Raw genomic sequence first — 19,101 nt, 5'->3', positions numbered from 1 at the left:
AACCAAAACAATGAGACACCACCTCAAACCTGTCAGAATGGCTAAAATTAACACAAGAAACAATAGGTCTTAGTGAAGATGTGGAGAAGGGGGACCCCTCTTGCACTGTTGCTGGGAATGCAAACAGGTGCAGCCACTGTGGAAAACAGTATGGAGGTTCCTCAAAAAGTTAAAAATTAGAAGTACCTTATGATCCAGCAATCACACTAGTGGATATTTACCCAAAGAATACAAGAACACTAACTCAAAGGGATACATGCAGCCCTACGTTTATAGCAGTGTTATTTACAATAGCCAAGATAAGGAAGAAGCCCAAGTGTCCGTCAATTGATGAATGGATAATGAAGTGGTATCTATATACAATGAAATATTATTCAGCCATAGCAAAGAATGAAATCATGCCATTTGCAACAACATGAATGGAGCTGAAGATACAATGCTAAGTGAAATAAGTCAGAGAAAGACAAATACTGTATGATTTCACTCACTGTGGAATTTATGAAACAAGCAAAGGGAAAAAATAAAGATGAATCAAGAAATAGACTCTTAATTGTAGAGAACAAACTAATGGTTACAGGGTGGGGGTGATGGAAGAATAAGTTAAATAGGTGAAAAGAAAAAAAAATTATATAAATGGAGTTCCCTTGTATATAACCTTTTGAGGCTGGCTTTTTTTAAGTCATTATAATTCCCTGGAGATTCTTCCAAGTTGCATATATCCTTAATTTGCTACTTGTTATTGCTGAATAGTATTCCACAATATGGATGTACCAGTTTGTTTAACCATATCTCTGGGCTGATTTCCAGTTTTTGGCTCTTAAAATAAAACTGCCATAAACATTTGTGTATAGGGTTTTTTGTGTGAACAAAAAGTTTTCATTTCTCTAATCTAAAGGTCCAAGATTGCAATTGCTGGACCATATTAATAATTACGTGTTTAGTTTTCAAAGAAAGTGCTAAACTACTTTCTAGAATGCCTGTACAATTTTATATTCACCCAGCCATGTATGGGAGATTTTGTTTCTTTGCCAGCTTTTGATGCTGTCCTGGTAGCCTTATTTTGAATCAAAATTTAGGACAGTTTTCTTTAACTGAACTAACCAAATAATTTTGGTAGAAATCCATATGGGGAAATTAGGTTTAGAAAAGAACCACATTAGGGCATATCAGAAGCTGTCTCTCCCAAACCACCCCTCCCCCCAAAATCATTCACTTAACTCTTAACAGAATAACTTTACAGAGTAGGTCAGTCTGAGATATTTGGCCCCTTCAGTCTCTAGATAACTAACAAAAAGGATTCAGCTCTCCTTTTATAGATGTTGGGCCCACTCTCCTTTATCAATATCAGGATATAGGACTGGATATTTCTCCCTTGTTGGACAATCTTATCATCTTCTAGAATTAAAAATGGAGACGCCTAGTGAGATAGCACCTTGCGAACCACTGGACTAGATTATACTAAAATACCTTCTGAGCCTAACAGTCGATACCATCCCTTAACCACCACCCCCATCCATTCCTATTCTTGCCAAAGAAAACCCTTGAATTTGTTTTCTGGTGAAATTAGTTTTCCATTTATCTTTTTTTTTTTCCCTACGTGATACAGATATGTAGCAGAACTTAGTGCAGCCATTAAAAAATACCATAGAATAATCTTTGTCATGGGAAGGTCACTACAATCCATTATTAGGCTAAAAAGAAGCTATATATTATAAGACAGCATATATAGAAATGTCCAGTTAGACACAGAGAATGGAACTCTAGAGCAATCTAAAATGTTAATAGCTATCAGTGAGTAATGGTATTACAAAAAAACTTTCTGTATTTTCTAATTTTGTCTGTAATTCATATATTTGTTAATCAGTTATTAAAACAAGAAAAATTGAGCAACACAACCCTTGATTTCTCTGAGTTTTATTTTATTTTAATTTTTCAATGTCTCTAAGTTTTAATAATTGCAGTTAAAGACCTTAATGAATACCAACCAACAGAAATAAGCTGTTCAGGCATGAGATAAGTTACCCAGGACCATTTACAAAGGCAGCTAGGACCCTCCTTAGCCCTTTCCCTTAAAAGTGTGGTAAATCACCTTGTGCCTTCTTCCTACGTGTCAGAATTCTGCACTAACACACGAAAAGGTCTGGCCCCAAGACCACGCATTACAGCATTGCATTACTACCTACTTAAATGTGTTAATGACACCTTTCCACTGTTAACCAGTGGATACGTGGAAAAGTGTCCACAGCCTCACAAACTAGTCTCTCCTCCATCCTTGACAATAGGGTCAGAAAGTATTTTAAATCTGGCAGGTTTCTCACTTGGTTGCATCTCTTTTAGGAGAATTAATATTTTCAAGTAAAACAGAAATTTAAAAATATCTAAACAGACTGAAATAAGATTTAAACAGACAGTCATCTGCCATAGAAGAGTATTTTGTTTCTCAAGTAGGTTCATTTCCCCATCTGGCACTTCTAATTGTACTGATAGGCCAAGTGTATTGTCTTCTTCCATACTAGTGCATGTCAGAGTTAAGAAAGATAGGTAACAATGAGCATGGCTTCCTAAAAAGATTACTTATTCAAGTGAGTTTGCTGTAAATATTTGAATTAATGAATAACTGGAGGAAAACACTCCTTTGTTTCTGAGCTCTGGTAACTCTGGTTCTGAATAAACTTGTTTGGTCAGAGGCCTATCCCTGATGGGACAGCACAATGGGGTTCTCACAACACCACATCCAGGGCTGCATTTCTACTGTTGGTTCCCTTCTGCTGACTTATCATCCATGGATATTCCATAGGAACGAGTAACTAAAAATACTTTGACTCATAGGCAATGGTGACAGTGTTTTATATCATGCATTTGAACCCCACCCCGCACCCCCGCCGAGTTATTTATTTTAACAAATACATCTTGTACATGAGGTCATATATTTTTATGTGACACCTAAAGACTACTACCATGGGGGATCCTGGGGTGGCTCAGGGTTTAGGGCCTGCCTTTGGCCCAGGGCATAATCCTGGAGACCCGAGATCGAGTCCCACATCGGGCTCCCCACAGGAAGCCTGCTTCTCCCTCTGCCTGTGTCTCTGCCTCTCTCTCTTTCTCTCTGTGTCTTTCATGAATGAATGAATAAATAAGTAAATAAAATCTTTAAAAAAAAAAAAAAAAGACTACTATCATATAAATGTTGGCCCCTGAATTTGCTATCATTAGCACAGTTACTTGGTTTGCTTTATATAACTAGAAGCTTCAGTGATTGCGTCAGAACTCCTTGTTCACTACAGTGTTATAAGAGCACCATCCAATGTCAGCAGTATTCTCCACCATCCCCATATTCTGGAAGAAGTGATGAGAATTTCATGTCTGGAACTTCCTTGATTTGGTGAATAGGATCAAGATCCAGTAACTTTTGAATCTGAGCACATTTTCAGCCCTGTCTTGAGATCAAGGGGCATCAGTCTTCCTTTCTCCCCCTACACATGTCTCTTTTCTGACTTGACATACTGCTGGCTTTCCACCTAGATGTGCACTGGAAAACAGCCATGCTTCACTTACCTGGCTCCCACATAGATGAAAATCAGCAGCCTTTTTATTTATAAGTTACCATAGTGCATCTGTGGCTTAAAGAAAATACAAGATCAAGGCTTAAATTAATTCACAGACGTCTATCTTACTTCTTTTTTCCTACTTCCTAAAAGCTCTTACAGATTTTTTGTTGACAGTGTAGAGTTGGAAGGCTTCACTAATGTTCCCTTAGTCTAAAATTTCGGTCCCCAGTTAAGTATACACATAATTGTCATTTTAGAGGGACAGGCTCTTCTTCCTTATTGTGTTGTTTCTTTGTTTTTTTTTTTTTTTGTTCCATCCTTCCTGTTTGTTAGTTATTCATTTAGCAAGCCGCCGTCCTTAAATAGGAAAAAGTGCTTGCTCCTCTGTGCCATGCCAGGTTTTTGCCTCCCCATCAACACAGTTTTCATAATCAGAGTAATAATGACCTCTCTCAGGGTACTGCCTCAGAAATCGTACTTCCTTTCATAAACCAAGAATAGTTTTTTTCTCCCAGCAGGCGCTAGGCATCCATCTTAAACTTATCCCACCTTATTAGAATCATCTCGTTCCTGGGCTGTCTCCCCCACTGGCATGTTAGCACCGTGAGAGAATGCCTTCTCAGTGTGCTCTGTGACTGGGACAATCACTGGCACATAGACAGTACTTAATGATTAAATGAATTGAATGAATGAAGCCAGCCCGCCATCCCACAGAAAGGAATGCCTTACACTATTTCTCCAACTTAGAAAAGTGGAGACCAGGTATCATCAACGTGGGCCTGACCCATGCTGTATTTTAGTGAGTTTCTAAAAATTGCTTAATGTTATTTGAGATGTTAAATATATTTGACAAATGCTTGAGTCATTTTCTGATATTATTTTTAAATTTACATTTATATTTTTTATTTTGTAAATAAGATTTGATTTTAGGAAATTTTATAACATGAAGTATAAACTCTCTTTTTCATGCCATTAAAGCATTCTGCTTCAGAACGTAACTCTGAACATGAGCCATACCTACACAAAAATACATATTTAAGGCAGGTTTTGTCTATTTAATTTTTTAAGTCTACAGTACCCTTTAAAAGAAACACGCGTGCATGGCTGTGCATATTCTAAAGTGTCTTTTCTAGAGCTTACAATTATTATGAAGTTCACATTTTCCAGTTTTATCTGTCTTGTTTAGCACACCCCAAAGCACTTAGATAGCCTTTTCTTTTAATGCTTATATTATCTTGTACAGCCTGCCTTGACAACATATGTCTTTACTGATTGAAATTTCAAATCTACATTGAGGAATTGAATTTAATAATATAAATTTGTTAACCAAGATAAAAGAACATTAAAAGGTTTTTAACATACATAATTGGAGGATTTTAAACTTAACATCTGGTCAGCTATCACATCAGCATAGCCCTGTTTGTTGTGGTTTAAGAAGATTGTTTTTAGGTGATGACTCAAAGCAGAGACATTATTTTTAGGCATCTTAACTTCCTCTCCCTCTTCCTATTCCCAACTGTCCAAATCCAAGTACACAGAATTCGGAGACTCAAACCTTAGAATCAACAGGAAAAAGTCCCTCTTCCCCTTGTTTTTAATCATAATGTATACTTTTGTAACTATATGTTCCAGAAATGTAACAACGGAGCCTGAAGCTGTACCTTCACTTTCAAGAATAAAGCTAAAAAGATGAAATACAGGGAGTTTTCTCAGTGTAATGAAACAAAATTATTCTCAAAATAAATGGCAGTTAGGGAAAGCAATTTTTGCTGTCATAGATAAAAGCTAGAGAACACAAAATCAGCATTTGAAATATATTAACTCACAGTGTTTTAAATAAAAAGAAGCTAAAATGCATTGTATAGTACCTGTTCCCAAGGATGATTGCAGTTTCTTGTTATTAAGTCCTGCAAAATACATTATGTACTTGGCAGGCAGAACTATGAAAACCAGAGATGGAAAAAAAAAACATGAGGTCAAATTTAAAGTTTTTCTTTTAGGGGTAGGGGGCAGCAGCAGCACCATTTTGCATTATTTAATCAGCTCAGTCTCTTACACAGCTGTTCCATCCTGAGTTCATATTCACTGGCATGCAAAAGAAAATAAATCTTTGATATTTGAAGCAATAAGAATCAAAGTCCCCAAATCTCTGGAGTTTACCTCAGTCATATGAAAACTTAGAGTGGGAAAAGCATTGATTAAGAATCAAAATGTCTTCCTCAGTCCATTATTGCCACTTAATAGCTCTGTATCCCAAGCAAGTCACTGAATTTTTCTGAGCTTCTGTTTCTTCATTTGCTTTATGTAAATCACAGGTTGTGCCAAGGGTGAAAGCAGTCCAAATATGCTATGAAGTGTTTTACAAGTTTCGAGTAGTTTCTGTTATAATTTCCATTTTGCAGATGAGGAAGGGCTAAGAGAGGCTGCTGACAAGTTTGTTGAAGGCCACATGGCTGGCAAATTGGCGAATATATGGCAAATAGTTTTAAGATCCTGTGTCCATAATTCGGTATTTTTCAACATCAGTATTCTCTACATTTTAGGGCAGATAGTTCTTTCTTGTGGGGGGCTGTGCATTATAACATGTTTAGCAACACCCCTGGCCTCTACCCCCTAGATGCCAACAACATTCCGCCAATTTATGATAACCAAAAATGTCCAAAGACACTGCCAAATGTCCCCTGATGGGCAAAATCACCCCAAGTTGAGAACCACTGGTCTGTGTGATTCCAGAACTAAAGTTATTAACCACTTTATGATGACATTTATCAGTATTACCATTATTCTGGGAGCAATACTTCATGACATAGCAATTTTTGGAATTAAAAGGGAGATAACTGGATTTCATCCATGGTTTGCCTGTTTCTGAATCTTAACAGTGGCATTATCTTCTTTGGCAGGTCCCCATAAACTTTTCTTACAGGGCCAGGGTCACTTGATGGAAATACCATCCACAGAGAACCAGAAGTCAGACTGGACACCTTCCTCTGTAATTCTGTGACCATCCCCTAAGGGACCCCACTGTTGTCTCTTGAACAGCCCCTTCTTATCTGGTAGATACATGGGCCCCTAATATCAGTGAGCTTCACGGGAGTGAAACACACACATTTTCATAACTATGATCTCATTTAATCTTCATAGTAAGCCCTTGAAGTTTGCATCAGTTGTCTGCGTTTACATTTTGTTTAGGAATCTTAACCTTTCTTCCTTGCCTGTTCCTTCAACTTTGGTGTTCTCATTGCAGAACCTGATATAGAAAACCCAGCAGGAAGTTGATATGGAAACTCAGCAGGTGCCTTTCTTACTAGCACTGTATGAAGAGTAACATCCTTCTGAATTACTCAACATAAAACAGATGCTTTCTGCCCTGCATGACTCTTCCTTTTTCCTTTCCCCTTAACAGGGATCATTAAATCCATGCCTCCTTTGACTGCATTTGGGGACTTAAGAACCAACTGTCCAGGAGCAGAATGTTTTTATTTCTGTTGCTCACTCTTTCCCCCCCAACAAGGCCACACATGAGCTTGCCAATCCTCCCACACTTCTCCATCTTTGTCACTAATCTGCAGTCTGCTCTCTTCCTGATACTGGCACACATCCCAACTTATTATTGCCTCTGAACTGAAACTTTCTAAACTTTTATGATTAACTTTATTGTTTGTTTCTCTGTTGGTTAAAACTATTGGGAAAATAGATGCATTTGATCTGGGCCTCATTCAGTGGGTAGGTGGAGCTGTCTGAATTTTTTTAAACACTAAGTTTTAAAATCAGTTGCTACTGACAAGCACAATAAATATAATTGCATGGGATTGAAAGCATTGGTGTGACCTGAGTAGAGGCCAGCTGTGCGGAACTCGACTTGCCTGGAAATCTTCGCAACTCAAAATTCTGCTCCAGGAAGGTCCCAAACAGCCATTGGAACCAGTGGGAAAGAGGACTGGATTACTTCACGCCAGTACAACTTGAGCATCAATACAAACTTTCATTTTTTTCTCTAACGTGTATGTGAATCATATTAATTACGACATGGTTCATTAAAAAAGGAGTAATTGGCTCCTGCTGTAAAATGTCAATGTCTGCCCTAAGAGTCATTTTTCTTTTTTAGATCAGCATGCCTCTTTATTGACCAGATTTGCCTGATTCTGATTTAATGTGCATTTAGCTATTTCATCTTGTTACAGAAGTAGAGCATCGTGGGTTTTTCTTCCTTCTCCAGGTGGCCTTTTTAAAGATGTGATGGTTGGAGCTGAGGCATTCCTCTCCCCGGAGGACAGCTCTCTGGGCCGGAGCACATGGGAGGCCAGCGTTCTGCACGGTGGGCAGCCATTACAGACACAAGAACCAGAGCTACAGAATAAGAGCATTGCATTGAAGTTGTGTGAGTTTACCTGTTGGCATAAAGTCTCTAAGAGTTGAGTTCACTTGAAATCCTTGAAGAACCAAGGCAATGAAGGAAGTTACAGTAGCAAAGAAGTTATGTCTCTATTTCCCACAGAGAGGAATATTCAAACATGTGCTGTGTCAGCACCACCTGGAAGGTTATTAACTAGTGGAGTCCCATCTGTCCTTTGGGGAACGCAGTGAGGGTCATCGTTAGTGGAACTGAATGTTAACTGCTATACATCCAAGCAGACAAACTTAGAAACTTCCCATTTGGTTTGTTGAAAACAAATTTTTAGAAAGAAAAAATGGAGAATTATGTATACCTTCTTCAGAAGAGATGCTCCATAAATGAATGTTTGTTGAATACGTGATTATCAAATTAAAGGTTTTCCTGTTTATGCAAACCTGCACGTGTTCCTTTTATTCTGTATTTCCTTTACTATACTATTGCCTATCAAACAAGTATACCTCACTGATGTCCTGTTACAGAATTGCCTTAATCCTTGTGTGCCAGAGCAGGTGGATAAGAAACCATGGAATGAGAATGACAGAGCTAGAGGGAATCCTACGGAGCATGGGGGAGCTACTGATTTCACAGAAAAGGTTTGCTCCTTGCCTATAGTCACCAGCTCAGGCCTTGAATGGAACTTGGAGCCTGAATGGGACTTGGAGCCTGGCAGATCTCCTTTCGCCCTCTACAGTCAGGAGGACTGTCTGGATCTGCAACCTCACTAGGTGCTCATCCAGACTCTTGGCATTCATCCTAGACCAAAGGCCACCTAATACCTCTCTCCCCCCAAAACACTGGGTTATACATGCCCTAATTTCCTAACACTCAAAACACAAGTGTCACTTGGCATTGTGCTTTGGTGAACTTTTCATTTCACCAAGACAGTTGTCCTGCCAGCAGAGCAGGATAGTGTCGCACTCCTAATCTGTCACCAGCAGACCAGCGGGGGAATGAGACCCATCTGTTTGACCCTGCAGAGTCACTTTATTAAGCACAGTTTGAAACATTGAAGATCTCTGATATGTCCACAACACATGGCCATAGACTAGAATGAGTTTGGCTTCTCTTAGGCTACTAAGTTCCCAAAAACCAAGCTGATTTTTCATGCATTAGATTTCTAGCTATCCCTGTAGAACAGGGTTTCTCAACCTCGGCACCATTTACATTTGTTTGGGGCTGGATGATTGTTGTGGGAGACTGTCCTGAGCTCCTGCGCTGTGGGGAGGAAAGACCTTTTTCAATGGCTGCAGTTTTCAAATCAAACTGATAAAAAAACAGATTAACAAGGAAAAAAACCAATTTAATTACATACATCCACACAGGAGTTTCACAAAGGAATGAGACTCAACGAGGTGGTCAGATAATTGAGGTTTATATACCATTTTAGGCTAAACAAAGAAAAAAGAGTTTGGGGCTTCTTGGCAGGGGAGGCAAGTTATAGGAAGGTGAGGGAAGGAAATGTATGGTAATAGGGTTGTCTTGTTATGTAGATAAGAGTTCCTCAGATGATAAGAATTGTCTCCCAGAGTAGCTCTCTTCGATGTCTTTACAAATGGAAATTTCCTTTATAAATGTAAATTTCATTTACAAAAAAAGGAAATTTATACTTTATTTTTAGGCAGTTACTTTTTTCTGCCTCTGCTGGCTCTCAATTGTCTTAGCTCAAAATAATCCTTCTGTCACAGGGGTGGATTTTGTAGTGACATATCCTGGCACACTTCAGTGCACCCAAGGATGTGGAGCAGCATCCCTGGCCTCTCCTGACCAGATTCCTGTTGCCCCCTACCCCAGTTGTGACAACTAAAAACATCAGCAGACATTGCCCTGGTGTCCAAAATCGACTGCAGTTGAAAACCATTGCCATAGAGAATGAAACAAGATTTGATGACTACATTTAGCGCGTTGCCACTGACATAGCCATTACAAAGTCTAGGTCTTTTTGTGGCCTGTGGTCTGTTAGTATACTATTGGTTTCACAAATGAATGCATTCATGCTGAATACTTGTGTGTGTGAATATTTCTTAAGAATTCAGTTTGTATTGTTAGAGACTGGAATAAACTCAGTGAAGCAGAGTTCAGTCAGTGCATAAAATAGAAATTTCTTCTGAGACAGTCTTTATTCCTCTGGAGAAGAAAGCAGCTGTTACTGTGTTTGTTTGCAGTTGAGATGGTGAAGGTGCTCAGGATTCAGGACAACTCGACCAGTCAAGAAAACCTGGCTAGAAGAGTGTTCTAATTTACTAACGTTGTCTAAATAAAATCAGGTTGAGTCAAGTATAGTTAGACCCCTTCACCTCTCTCTTGAGTCTTAGGTGGAACCAGGCCAAAGAGGGCTAAGCACACCTTCCTGAGGGCACAGGTGGGACATGGGGGTGGAGGGTTGTGAGCAACTCTGAGGGAGGGCAAGGAGTATGGGAAGGTCCGTCTGTCTGTCTCTCTCTCACACACACACACAGACACACACACAAGATTTCTGACTATAAACTACCCTTACTGTGTGAAATTGCACCTATCATGCAACTTAAAATTTTGCCATGGTGAGGTTCTCAAGTTCAACAGATGTCTATTGGCTCTCCTACCATTGGGAAAGGAGGGCCAGCACAGCTGAGCCAGTGCCTGAGTGAGCTGTTAATGTCTATGCACTGGGTAGGCCTGAGGGTCACATGTAAACCCATATGAGTCTCCTTTAGGGCCACAGGGAGTGGGGAAAGAAGGGAAAAGGGAGCACTTCTAGTTATCCTTTCTCTTTGCTAAATTAAAAAAAAAAATGCTTATCTCTCTCTGATAGAGACAGAAGTATCCAGCCAACATTAAAGAGGTTTAGTTAAACTACATAAGGAGGGCTAGAGACAATTGAGGCAGGCTGTACAAGCTCCATATTGGCCTTCGGAAGTAATTCCACATTAGCCTCCTGTAGTTTATGTGTACAATTCCGGAATCTAGTCAGTAGCAGTCCTAGATGATGGTAACACAGAATTTTAATACACTATTAAGAGGTTGGAAAAAAAAAACCGAGCAAGGGTTAGTCAGCAAAAAGAGGAAGAGACATTGTGGGTAAAAAAAAAAAAATAGTTCACTATCATCATTTGAATAATTCTATGCATGACACTCTTGTTGGTCTTTAACACCAATTACCTCATGGAGTTCTCCCCACGACTCTGATACAGGTGCCAATATTTTCCCATTTTACAGATGGCAGGTAAAAGTAGGACTAGGGAGCCACTTGGGCACTTTACCACAGATGGTCAGAGAGTTCTGAGTAAGAGGCCTCTGGGTAAAAGAAGATCAAACAGAATAGATATAATGAAGCAAGTTTTGTTAAATAATTGGGAATAAGGCAAGACACAGGGCAAGAAAAGTACCATGTAGTATTCAAAAATGACTGAAGTTAAGGAAAGGAACGGGAAAAGTAAAAAAGAAGTTAAAACCCCAGAAATAGTGAAAATCCAAATGAGAGTCAAAAGACTAATAGCAGATTATGTTAGCCATATCTCACATCTTGCTTTTTGTGCTTTCATGTATTATCTCTCTTTTAATTCTCAAAATAATCCTATGAGGGAATTCTTTCAATCCCTATTTATGTGTGAGGATAGTGAAGGGCCAGAGGGTAAGTGGATATTTTAGACACATAGTAAGGAGCAGAGCTGGGTTTGGAGCACAGGCACATAGTCATTATTCCACTGAACCTCTTGGATACCAGTGATGGAATCAACACAGTCGAGAGAAAGAAAGAGAGAAGGAGGAAGAAAGAAAGAGGGAAGAAGGGAAAGAAGGAAGGAAAGAAAGAAAGGAAAGAGAAAGAAAAGGAGATTGGCAAGGACCAGAGCCATATTAAAACACCAAATTTCCAATCCATTTTGATATCTGAAAACTGCCGTGAATGAGTGGTTCTGTGAACTCATTCTTACCTAGTATGACAAGAATAGATAGATGCTGGTGAAAACTTCTACTGGCCACCAATTTTGGCAAACCAATCTCTAAGTTTGTTCATTTCATATGTATTCATTGAAAGCTTACTTCATGCCAGGCATAGTTCTGGGTACGACAGATAGGATCAGTTAAAGTCCCTGCCCTCATGGAGCTTATATTTTCATGGGGGGACAGACAAAAAAAAAAAAAGACATTCTGAAAATAATAAGTACAGCAAGAAAAAAAAACTGGATAAAGGGAGAGTGTGCAGAGTGTGCTATTTTGGACAGGTTGAGCTTTAAGTGTATGTATACTTTTGGTGCATATATGGTCACAATATTTGAACTCTCGTCTTTAGTGACTATGGAGATACATTAGTAAATACCAACAGATTGAGTAGAATCCACGACCTGAAATCATTTTGCCAAAAGTAGATTGGCTAAACAAGGACACACCAATATTAGCAAAGCTTGTTTGATTCCATTAATTACAGAAAATCTGGCCAGAACCAGGCCCTTGGACGTAATTGACCTTGCACTAACCACTTCGGTAATTAAACCTGATCAGTGGCCTCTGTAGTAAAAAATGCTAGCAAGGTTAAATGGTTTTGTATGATAGATAAAGCCAGTCTAGTTATTGTCCCTGGAACATTTGTTTTTGTTCTTAGTGTATAACAAAGATTAATTGGGGCCCACATTTCATTATAATTCAGGAATGTAAGGATGACTGGTATATCTTAGTCTGTAGTTAGAAAAGCATTAACATTTATCTTACACATCAGAGGGATGGTTCCCACTAATTGCTTATCTTAGAGTCTTACATCTTCTTAAATACTCAAGAGTGTGACTTAATATAACAATTTCTCTTTGTTTGCCTCTTGAGATGCTTCAAGCTTGTATCTTCTGAACCAGAGCTCATCATCATTCCTTAATCTGGGGGAAAAGTGGGAGAGAGTTACTTGGAAATAAGTTCTTTTAACAGGTAAGTTCCCTAGTTTTAAGAGTAATGATATAAACACGTACCTAAAAGAACAGGTTAGAAAGCATCCAATCTATACTACTATTCTTTTTAAAGAATATGGTTCCATTTTCATTCAAGAATAGACTAAACCAACTTGTCTTCAAACCTGCTACAGATAAAGTAAAAAACCCATTTTCAGGGCCCCACATTTATGACAGGGTCCTTTGGCCACAAGGTGCAATAAACAGTGCAGGGTTTGCCCAGACTCACCTGTGACCTTCCACAGCCTTTCTGGTCAGAGTGGGAATGGCTGACAAGATGACTCCATTTCATGATTCAATAACAATTTTTCCTTTTATCTTATTATGTCTTGGAGGAAAAAAAGAGAAGGATTTGTACTGCCAGAACTCATTTATACACACTCTATTATTGTCCTGCTTACAAATTTCAATATGTCAACCAAAAAAACCCAAATCAAGCACACTGTAAGTGGGTAAATTCATTTAAAACTTAATTTGGAATTTCTGGCCGAACCTTTTCAAAACTCAAGAAAAATAGGGTTCGTTACTCTTTGCCCAGAACCTTCTAGGCCTGAGTAGGCCACAGGAGGCTTTCTGTAGACTTATACTAGAAAAGGAACTGTAGAAGCAAAGCACCATATATATATATATATATATATATATATATATATATACACTCATAACAAAATCTGTTTCTTCACTGAGTCTTAGGAAACTCATGCTTGGGAACAGGAACAGATCTCTTTGACCTGTACCTCCTCTTCATTTCCTACCACTCTCCCTGCACCTACCTAAACAATACCAAGTGCCAGTCTTGGTTACCCTTGTGCTCCCTTCCAGAATCAAGACTTAAGAGTTGTGGCCTCTTCATTTGAAACTATTGAAAAACAAGAATTCTTGTCCCCTCAAAGGCCTTCTAGCTAGACTAAGAATCAAATTAACATGAGACAAACAGGAGAAAATAAAATTTAATAGCGTATGTATGAGGAATCCACACAGGCATGGAAATTCCAAAGAAAGGCAAAATGAAGTCTTTATATCATCCTGAAATAAGGAGAAGGAGGTAGAGATCTGGGACTTCAGAGGGAAGAATGCAATTCACTGGGTGATAAGAAGTAGAGCATACATGAGCTAATTAGATGTTTGCCCTACCACCCAGATGAGTCCCTCAGATAAATTTATCTCTGCTAATAATCCTTTTAGTCTGAGAAAGACCCCCTACATTTAGATTCTTCTAGGCTATTACAGGAAGGTCAAAAGTTTCTTTTGAGCCTGTAGGGTCTCAGTTACCTTCAGCTCAAAATAACCTTCATACTGGAGTGGCCTGTCTAAACAACTTTCTCCTCAAAGGATGGTGACAGTATCAAAATTAGTCATTGTTAGTTTTTTTCCATGATAAAGTTTTTTTTTTAATTTGAGCATAGTCATCATTAGTTTTATGTCCCATAATAATATATATTGGATTTAGAAAGTATACCATCCACTTACACTTTTTGAAAAAAAAATTAGTTATAGCTCCTTCTCTTTCTTCCAAATATCCTGAATAATAAATTCAACAAAAGGCACTATAAATCCTCTCAAATGTCCTTGTGAACATAAAGCTTAATCCAAATGTTAAGAAAGAATTCTTAAGAGGTATGTAAGGTAACAACGGCATTTGAATAAAATTCCACATTTTAATTCAGTAATATCTGAGAAATGATGATGTCAAGAAGAAAAGAAAAAGTAGTCAAGTTACTTTTATTAAGCACAGATGAAAGAAGTCATTTTATTGTTGATATTAAGAGAAAAATAAGTTGAAATGTATTTTTAAATCTTTTAAAAAAGAAATCACCAGTAAATTGGAAATGTATGTGTTAGAAATCACTAGAGGAAACAAAAAGGACTTGATCAATAAAACACATTTCCTGTGTATATCTCCAACCCTAAGATAATTGTCCAAGGCAATTTCAGAAGAGCTCAATTCCATACTTGTGTTTATTTGTTCTTCTGCTTTATTCTATCAAGCCAAGGATGTCTTCTAAATAAAGTTTCTATCTATGGAACATTTGGTGGTTGTATTTCTTACGTAATCAATAAAGTGTTTCTGAAGCGTGTACTATCATTAGACCTGGTTTTGATGGGATTAAAACTGAGAACGGAGGTGAAGAAAAGCATTTGGGAAGAGAACTCTACAAAGTAATGAGTGATGATATGAAACCACCAGAATGGAACCCAGTGATTGTGGAAGTCCAAAGAGGTCCTCCTCAATGAATGTGACAAAGAAGATACTTTTGTTCAGATGAGGCCAGGGTTCCTTGTAGGCTTTAAGTGATAGTTAAGATTTGGGAAGACGGGAAGACAGGAAGACAGAGACCCTCAGGAAGAGCAGCATTCAAAACAGCAAGAATATTTGGTCATATGGGAGGAACTAAGAGGTGACAGTGAATGATAAAATAGGAAAGAGTTCTTAGATTGTGGAAGGCACTAAATGCCTGTCTTAACTTCTCAGGGATCAAGCACAACATGAACAGGAAATATTGTATATGTGTGTGCCCAACACTGAGGGCCTCTTGAGCTTTAGAATTTATTTTTTAAAGATTTTCTTTATTTGAGAGAGAAAGAGCACAAGCTGCAGGAGGAGCAGAGAGAGAAGCAGACTCCCCAGTGAGCAGAGAGCCTAGCCTGATGTGGGGCTCAGTCCCAGGACTCTAAGATCATGACCTGAGCCAAGGCAGATGCTTAACTGAGCCACCCAGGTGCCCTGAGCTTTAGGATTTAAATGCAGTGATTAAGAGGCTCTTGGGTGGTTCAGTTGGTTGAGCATCTGACTCTTGATTTCTGTTCAAGTCATGATCTCAGGGTCATGAGATCAAGCCCTGTGTTGGGCTCTGTACTCAGACCACAATATGCTTGGGATTCTCTCTATCCCTCTCTGCACTTTCCCCGTTCCCATACATGTACTCTCTCTAAATAAAAAAAATTTTCAAAAAGAAAGAAAGAAATGCAATGGTAAAGAGTGAGAGAGGCCTAGCATCCCACAAGACTATTTGGGTTGAAATGTCACCTATATAATCTTGAGCTAGTTCCTTAGTCTCATCTTTAAAATGAGGTTAAAAAAAATTAGCATCTATCTCATAGTTTTTGAGTATTACATGGGTCACTGCATGTATAGTGTTTAGAACAGTGTTTAGCACACAGCACACAATACATTTTAGCTATAGTTATTCCTCTATGAACTTGCTATTCTCTGCCACTCCCCCTGCCCATTGCCTATGAAATTTATTTTCTGAGGCTTTAAGCAGAAGAATGACATGATGAAGGTGATGCCTTAGAAAAATTAATCTGGTAGCAGAGCACAAGGTAGATTGAGAAGAAGAAAGGAAGACCATTGTTGCAAAACAAGAGGCTTTCCAATTCAAAAAAAAAAAAAAACTATCCTAGAATGTCTTCACCAAATAACTTTGTCAATGCTTTTTCCTTCTTTGCTTTTAATTATTTTCGAAGGCCACTAAAAGTACAATAGGATACATACTTTTCCATTTGCAATCAGTTTAGGTTTAACAGTGCAGGCTAACCCGTTTTGAGCATTTTCACATAAACCTTGAAAAATAAGTTCTTTTTCAGAGTCTTCTCTTGTGAGCAGAAAAGGTTTTGCAAAAACCTTTAAATAAAAAAAAAAAAAAAAAAAAAAAAAAAAAACCTTTAAATGAGGAAGGGAATCCAGCCCAGAACTTTCTGACCAGACATCCTACAGGTATGTCCTCTGGACTAAAGTTCAATTTACCTTTTGTGTAATTTCCAAAAGTACCAGGAATCCTTTTTTGTTGTTCAATGTCACTGGTTCTCAGGAGAATAGGGCAGTCTTCATGGCAAACAAACCCTATTCCCTTGCATTCTTAATTTTCTTTGTGTCCTCCCCCCCCCCACACACACACTTATGTTTAGAATTATGCTATGGTCATAACAGTATAAAATGTGAATGCTTGACCAGAAATTCCACAGATGGAAAGAAGTTGTTGAATATGTTACTAAATTTCAGATAAGTGGGTACTTTTCTTAGAAAATAATTCATCATATTCCTGAAATGAATTAGGACCTAACATTTGAGTAACTTATGTTTATGTAGGGTGTGTAGTCCACTCCAGCTCAGGGAAGTAGACAAATGGGGTTAGATGAGCAGGAATAAACCATATTTCTCTGGTTCTTCTCCCCACTTACTATAGAAAATCCTGCAACTCACCACAAACTACTCAAATTATATCAAAGGTGTCCCAGGTGGTGCTCATACATTCCTATACTGCCTATCATCAATCTCAAGGCATCTGCCACATTCTTCTATTTCTTCTCAATAAACATCATGTGATGCTGGTGATCTCCACTGCTAAGGTGTTCCCATGGGGGCTGTCCTGTGTAAAGTGTGACACCTCACCTTCCTGGACATGCCAATGGAGTAAAAGAGTGCCATCATCTCAGAGACTTCTATAAGCCAATATTCAGCTGTGTATTGTGAGAACATAGATTCCCTCCATTTTGTGCTGCACTTTGATGTGGATCCCAAAGCAGTGTTATCCCACACCCGTGTCTATAAAGTTTTTAGTAAAAATTACTTTATCATTTAAAAAAAACTTTTTTAAGATTTATTTATTCATGAGAGACACAGAGAGAGACGGTCAGAAACATAGGCAGAGGGAGAAGCAGGCTCTTCAAAGAGAGCCCAATGTGGGACTTGATCCAGGATTCCAGGATTACGCCCTGAGCTGAAGGCAGATGGTCAACTGTTGAGCCACCTAGGTGTCCCTCATTTTTTAAAATTTGAAGTCTGTAGCCCAGCCTAGCCTAGCCCAGCAGCTGGACTTAAAGACAAACTTTGAGTACTATCCATGAACACACCATTTTTTTAACCAAGCCCATGCTTAAGCATCTGCCTTTGGTGCAAGTCATGATCTCAGTGTCCTGGAATCAAGCCCTATTCAGTGGGGAGCCTGCTTTTTCCCTCTTCCTCCGCTATTCCCTCTGCCTGTGCTCTCTCTTGATTTGAGAGATCAAATGAATAAGTAAAATTTTATTTTATTTTTAAAAAATATTTTATTTATTCATGAAAGACACAGAGAGAAAGGTAGAGACATAGGCAGAGGGAGAAGCAGGCTCCCCACAGGAAACCTGAAGCAAGACTTGATCCCAGGACCCTGGGATACGACCTGAGCAGAAGGCAGACACTTAACCACTGAGCCACCCAGGTGTCCCAAATCTTTAAAATAAGTGAGTAAGTAAGTAAATAAAATTAGTTTCTTCCAGTAATTCTCTTGGTCCCTCATATAAACACACTCAGGTCAGAAATCCTACATATTAGCACTGTTTGGGTTCCAAACACATTTATATTTTTTACTGTTCTGCCCTTAAGAAAGTGCTGTAACATAAATGTTAACCATTTTTTTCTTTTTTGTTTTCAAGCAGTTTTATAGAATTACTGAGTTTGTGACTATGGTTATGGTGAATTTATGTAACTGTAACTACACTCGGCCCTTAAAAAGCTGTCTTCTTTGTATTTTTGCTCATTTGATTTCATTTCACAGAGAAAATTTCTGTGAAGCAAAGTTTTCATGTAGACTTCCCAGATGAACCTCAGAATTAATTTATAATGATGCACATGTTTTATTTTGTGTAATAAAATGAAGTAACAGAAGAGTTTTTCAAAGAGTGAGAGCTCCTTGAGGGCAGGCCCAATGCTGTATTCATCTTCTTAATCTCATGCTTAGCAGTGATGCCTAATTTAAATATAGTCAATAAATGTTGGCTTCATTAATACCTCTATTGGAGACATGAATATTTGAAAACTAATGAACTGGATCTATAGGGCAGAATTGATTTGAGCCAATCCATTCTTACAAAATGTTTATGCATCTTTGTGACCATTAAAAGGTCCTACATCTAAATAAATAAATAAATAAATAAATAAATAAATAAATAAATAAATAAAAGGTCCTACATCCTTTAAGGTTTATTTCCAATATTTTTTTTTCTCAGAAACGTTTTCCTTATCAGTTCCAGCTCAAAAATATTTATTTATTTTTTGAAAATATATTTTTCAAAAGTAAAATCAAGTCTTTGGTCCTATTGGAAATGCATTGAAGACATTTATCCAGGGCTGTAAAATGTAGATGGAAATTCAATCTTTATTGGATTATATGGTCTTAGATGAATGTAATGACCAAGTTTACAAATCCATTCTGTGTCTTGACTCCTTCCTGACCTGGTTTGGAAACTTTGTGTAAAGTGGCACTTTATCTCT

At 38.2% G+C, this 19,101-nt stretch overlaps 1 protein-coding gene across 8 annotated transcripts in view; it reads left to right on the top strand.

Moving 5' to 3' along the window:
- The window catches only part of UBE3D (ubiquitin protein ligase E3D), a 209,398-nt gene that overhangs the window by 139,415 nt on the left and 50,882 nt on the right, over window positions 1–19,101 (top strand). For 2 of the 8 annotated variants that reach the window (XR_005367966.1, XM_038554626.1), the window contains one exon: window positions 7,765–8,335. The exons of 2 other annotated variants lie outside the window; for them this stretch is intronic. Coding sequence is in view for 3 of the 6 variants with exons in the window: in XM_038554626.1 (XP_038410554.1) it covers window positions 7,765–7,785 (21 nt within the window). In the remaining 3 variants the exon portion in view is untranslated. Of the gene's footprint in view, window positions 1–6,792; window positions 6,820–7,764; window positions 8,336–12,732; window positions 13,462–19,101 lie in introns of those variants that run through there. 4 more of the 8 variants (XR_005367965.1, XM_038554625.1, XM_038554623.1 and 1 more) reach the window with 4 other exon arrangements.

The sequence above is a fragment of the Canis lupus genome, chromosome 12 (assembly GCF_011100685.1).
Source record: "Canis lupus familiaris isolate Mischka breed German Shepherd chromosome 12, alternate assembly UU_Cfam_GSD_1.0, whole genome shotgun sequence".
In the NCBI taxonomy this organism is placed as follows: Eukaryota; Metazoa; Chordata; class Mammalia; order Carnivora; family Canidae; genus Canis; species Canis lupus.
This window is presented reverse-complemented; position numbering and strand designations above follow the sequence as displayed.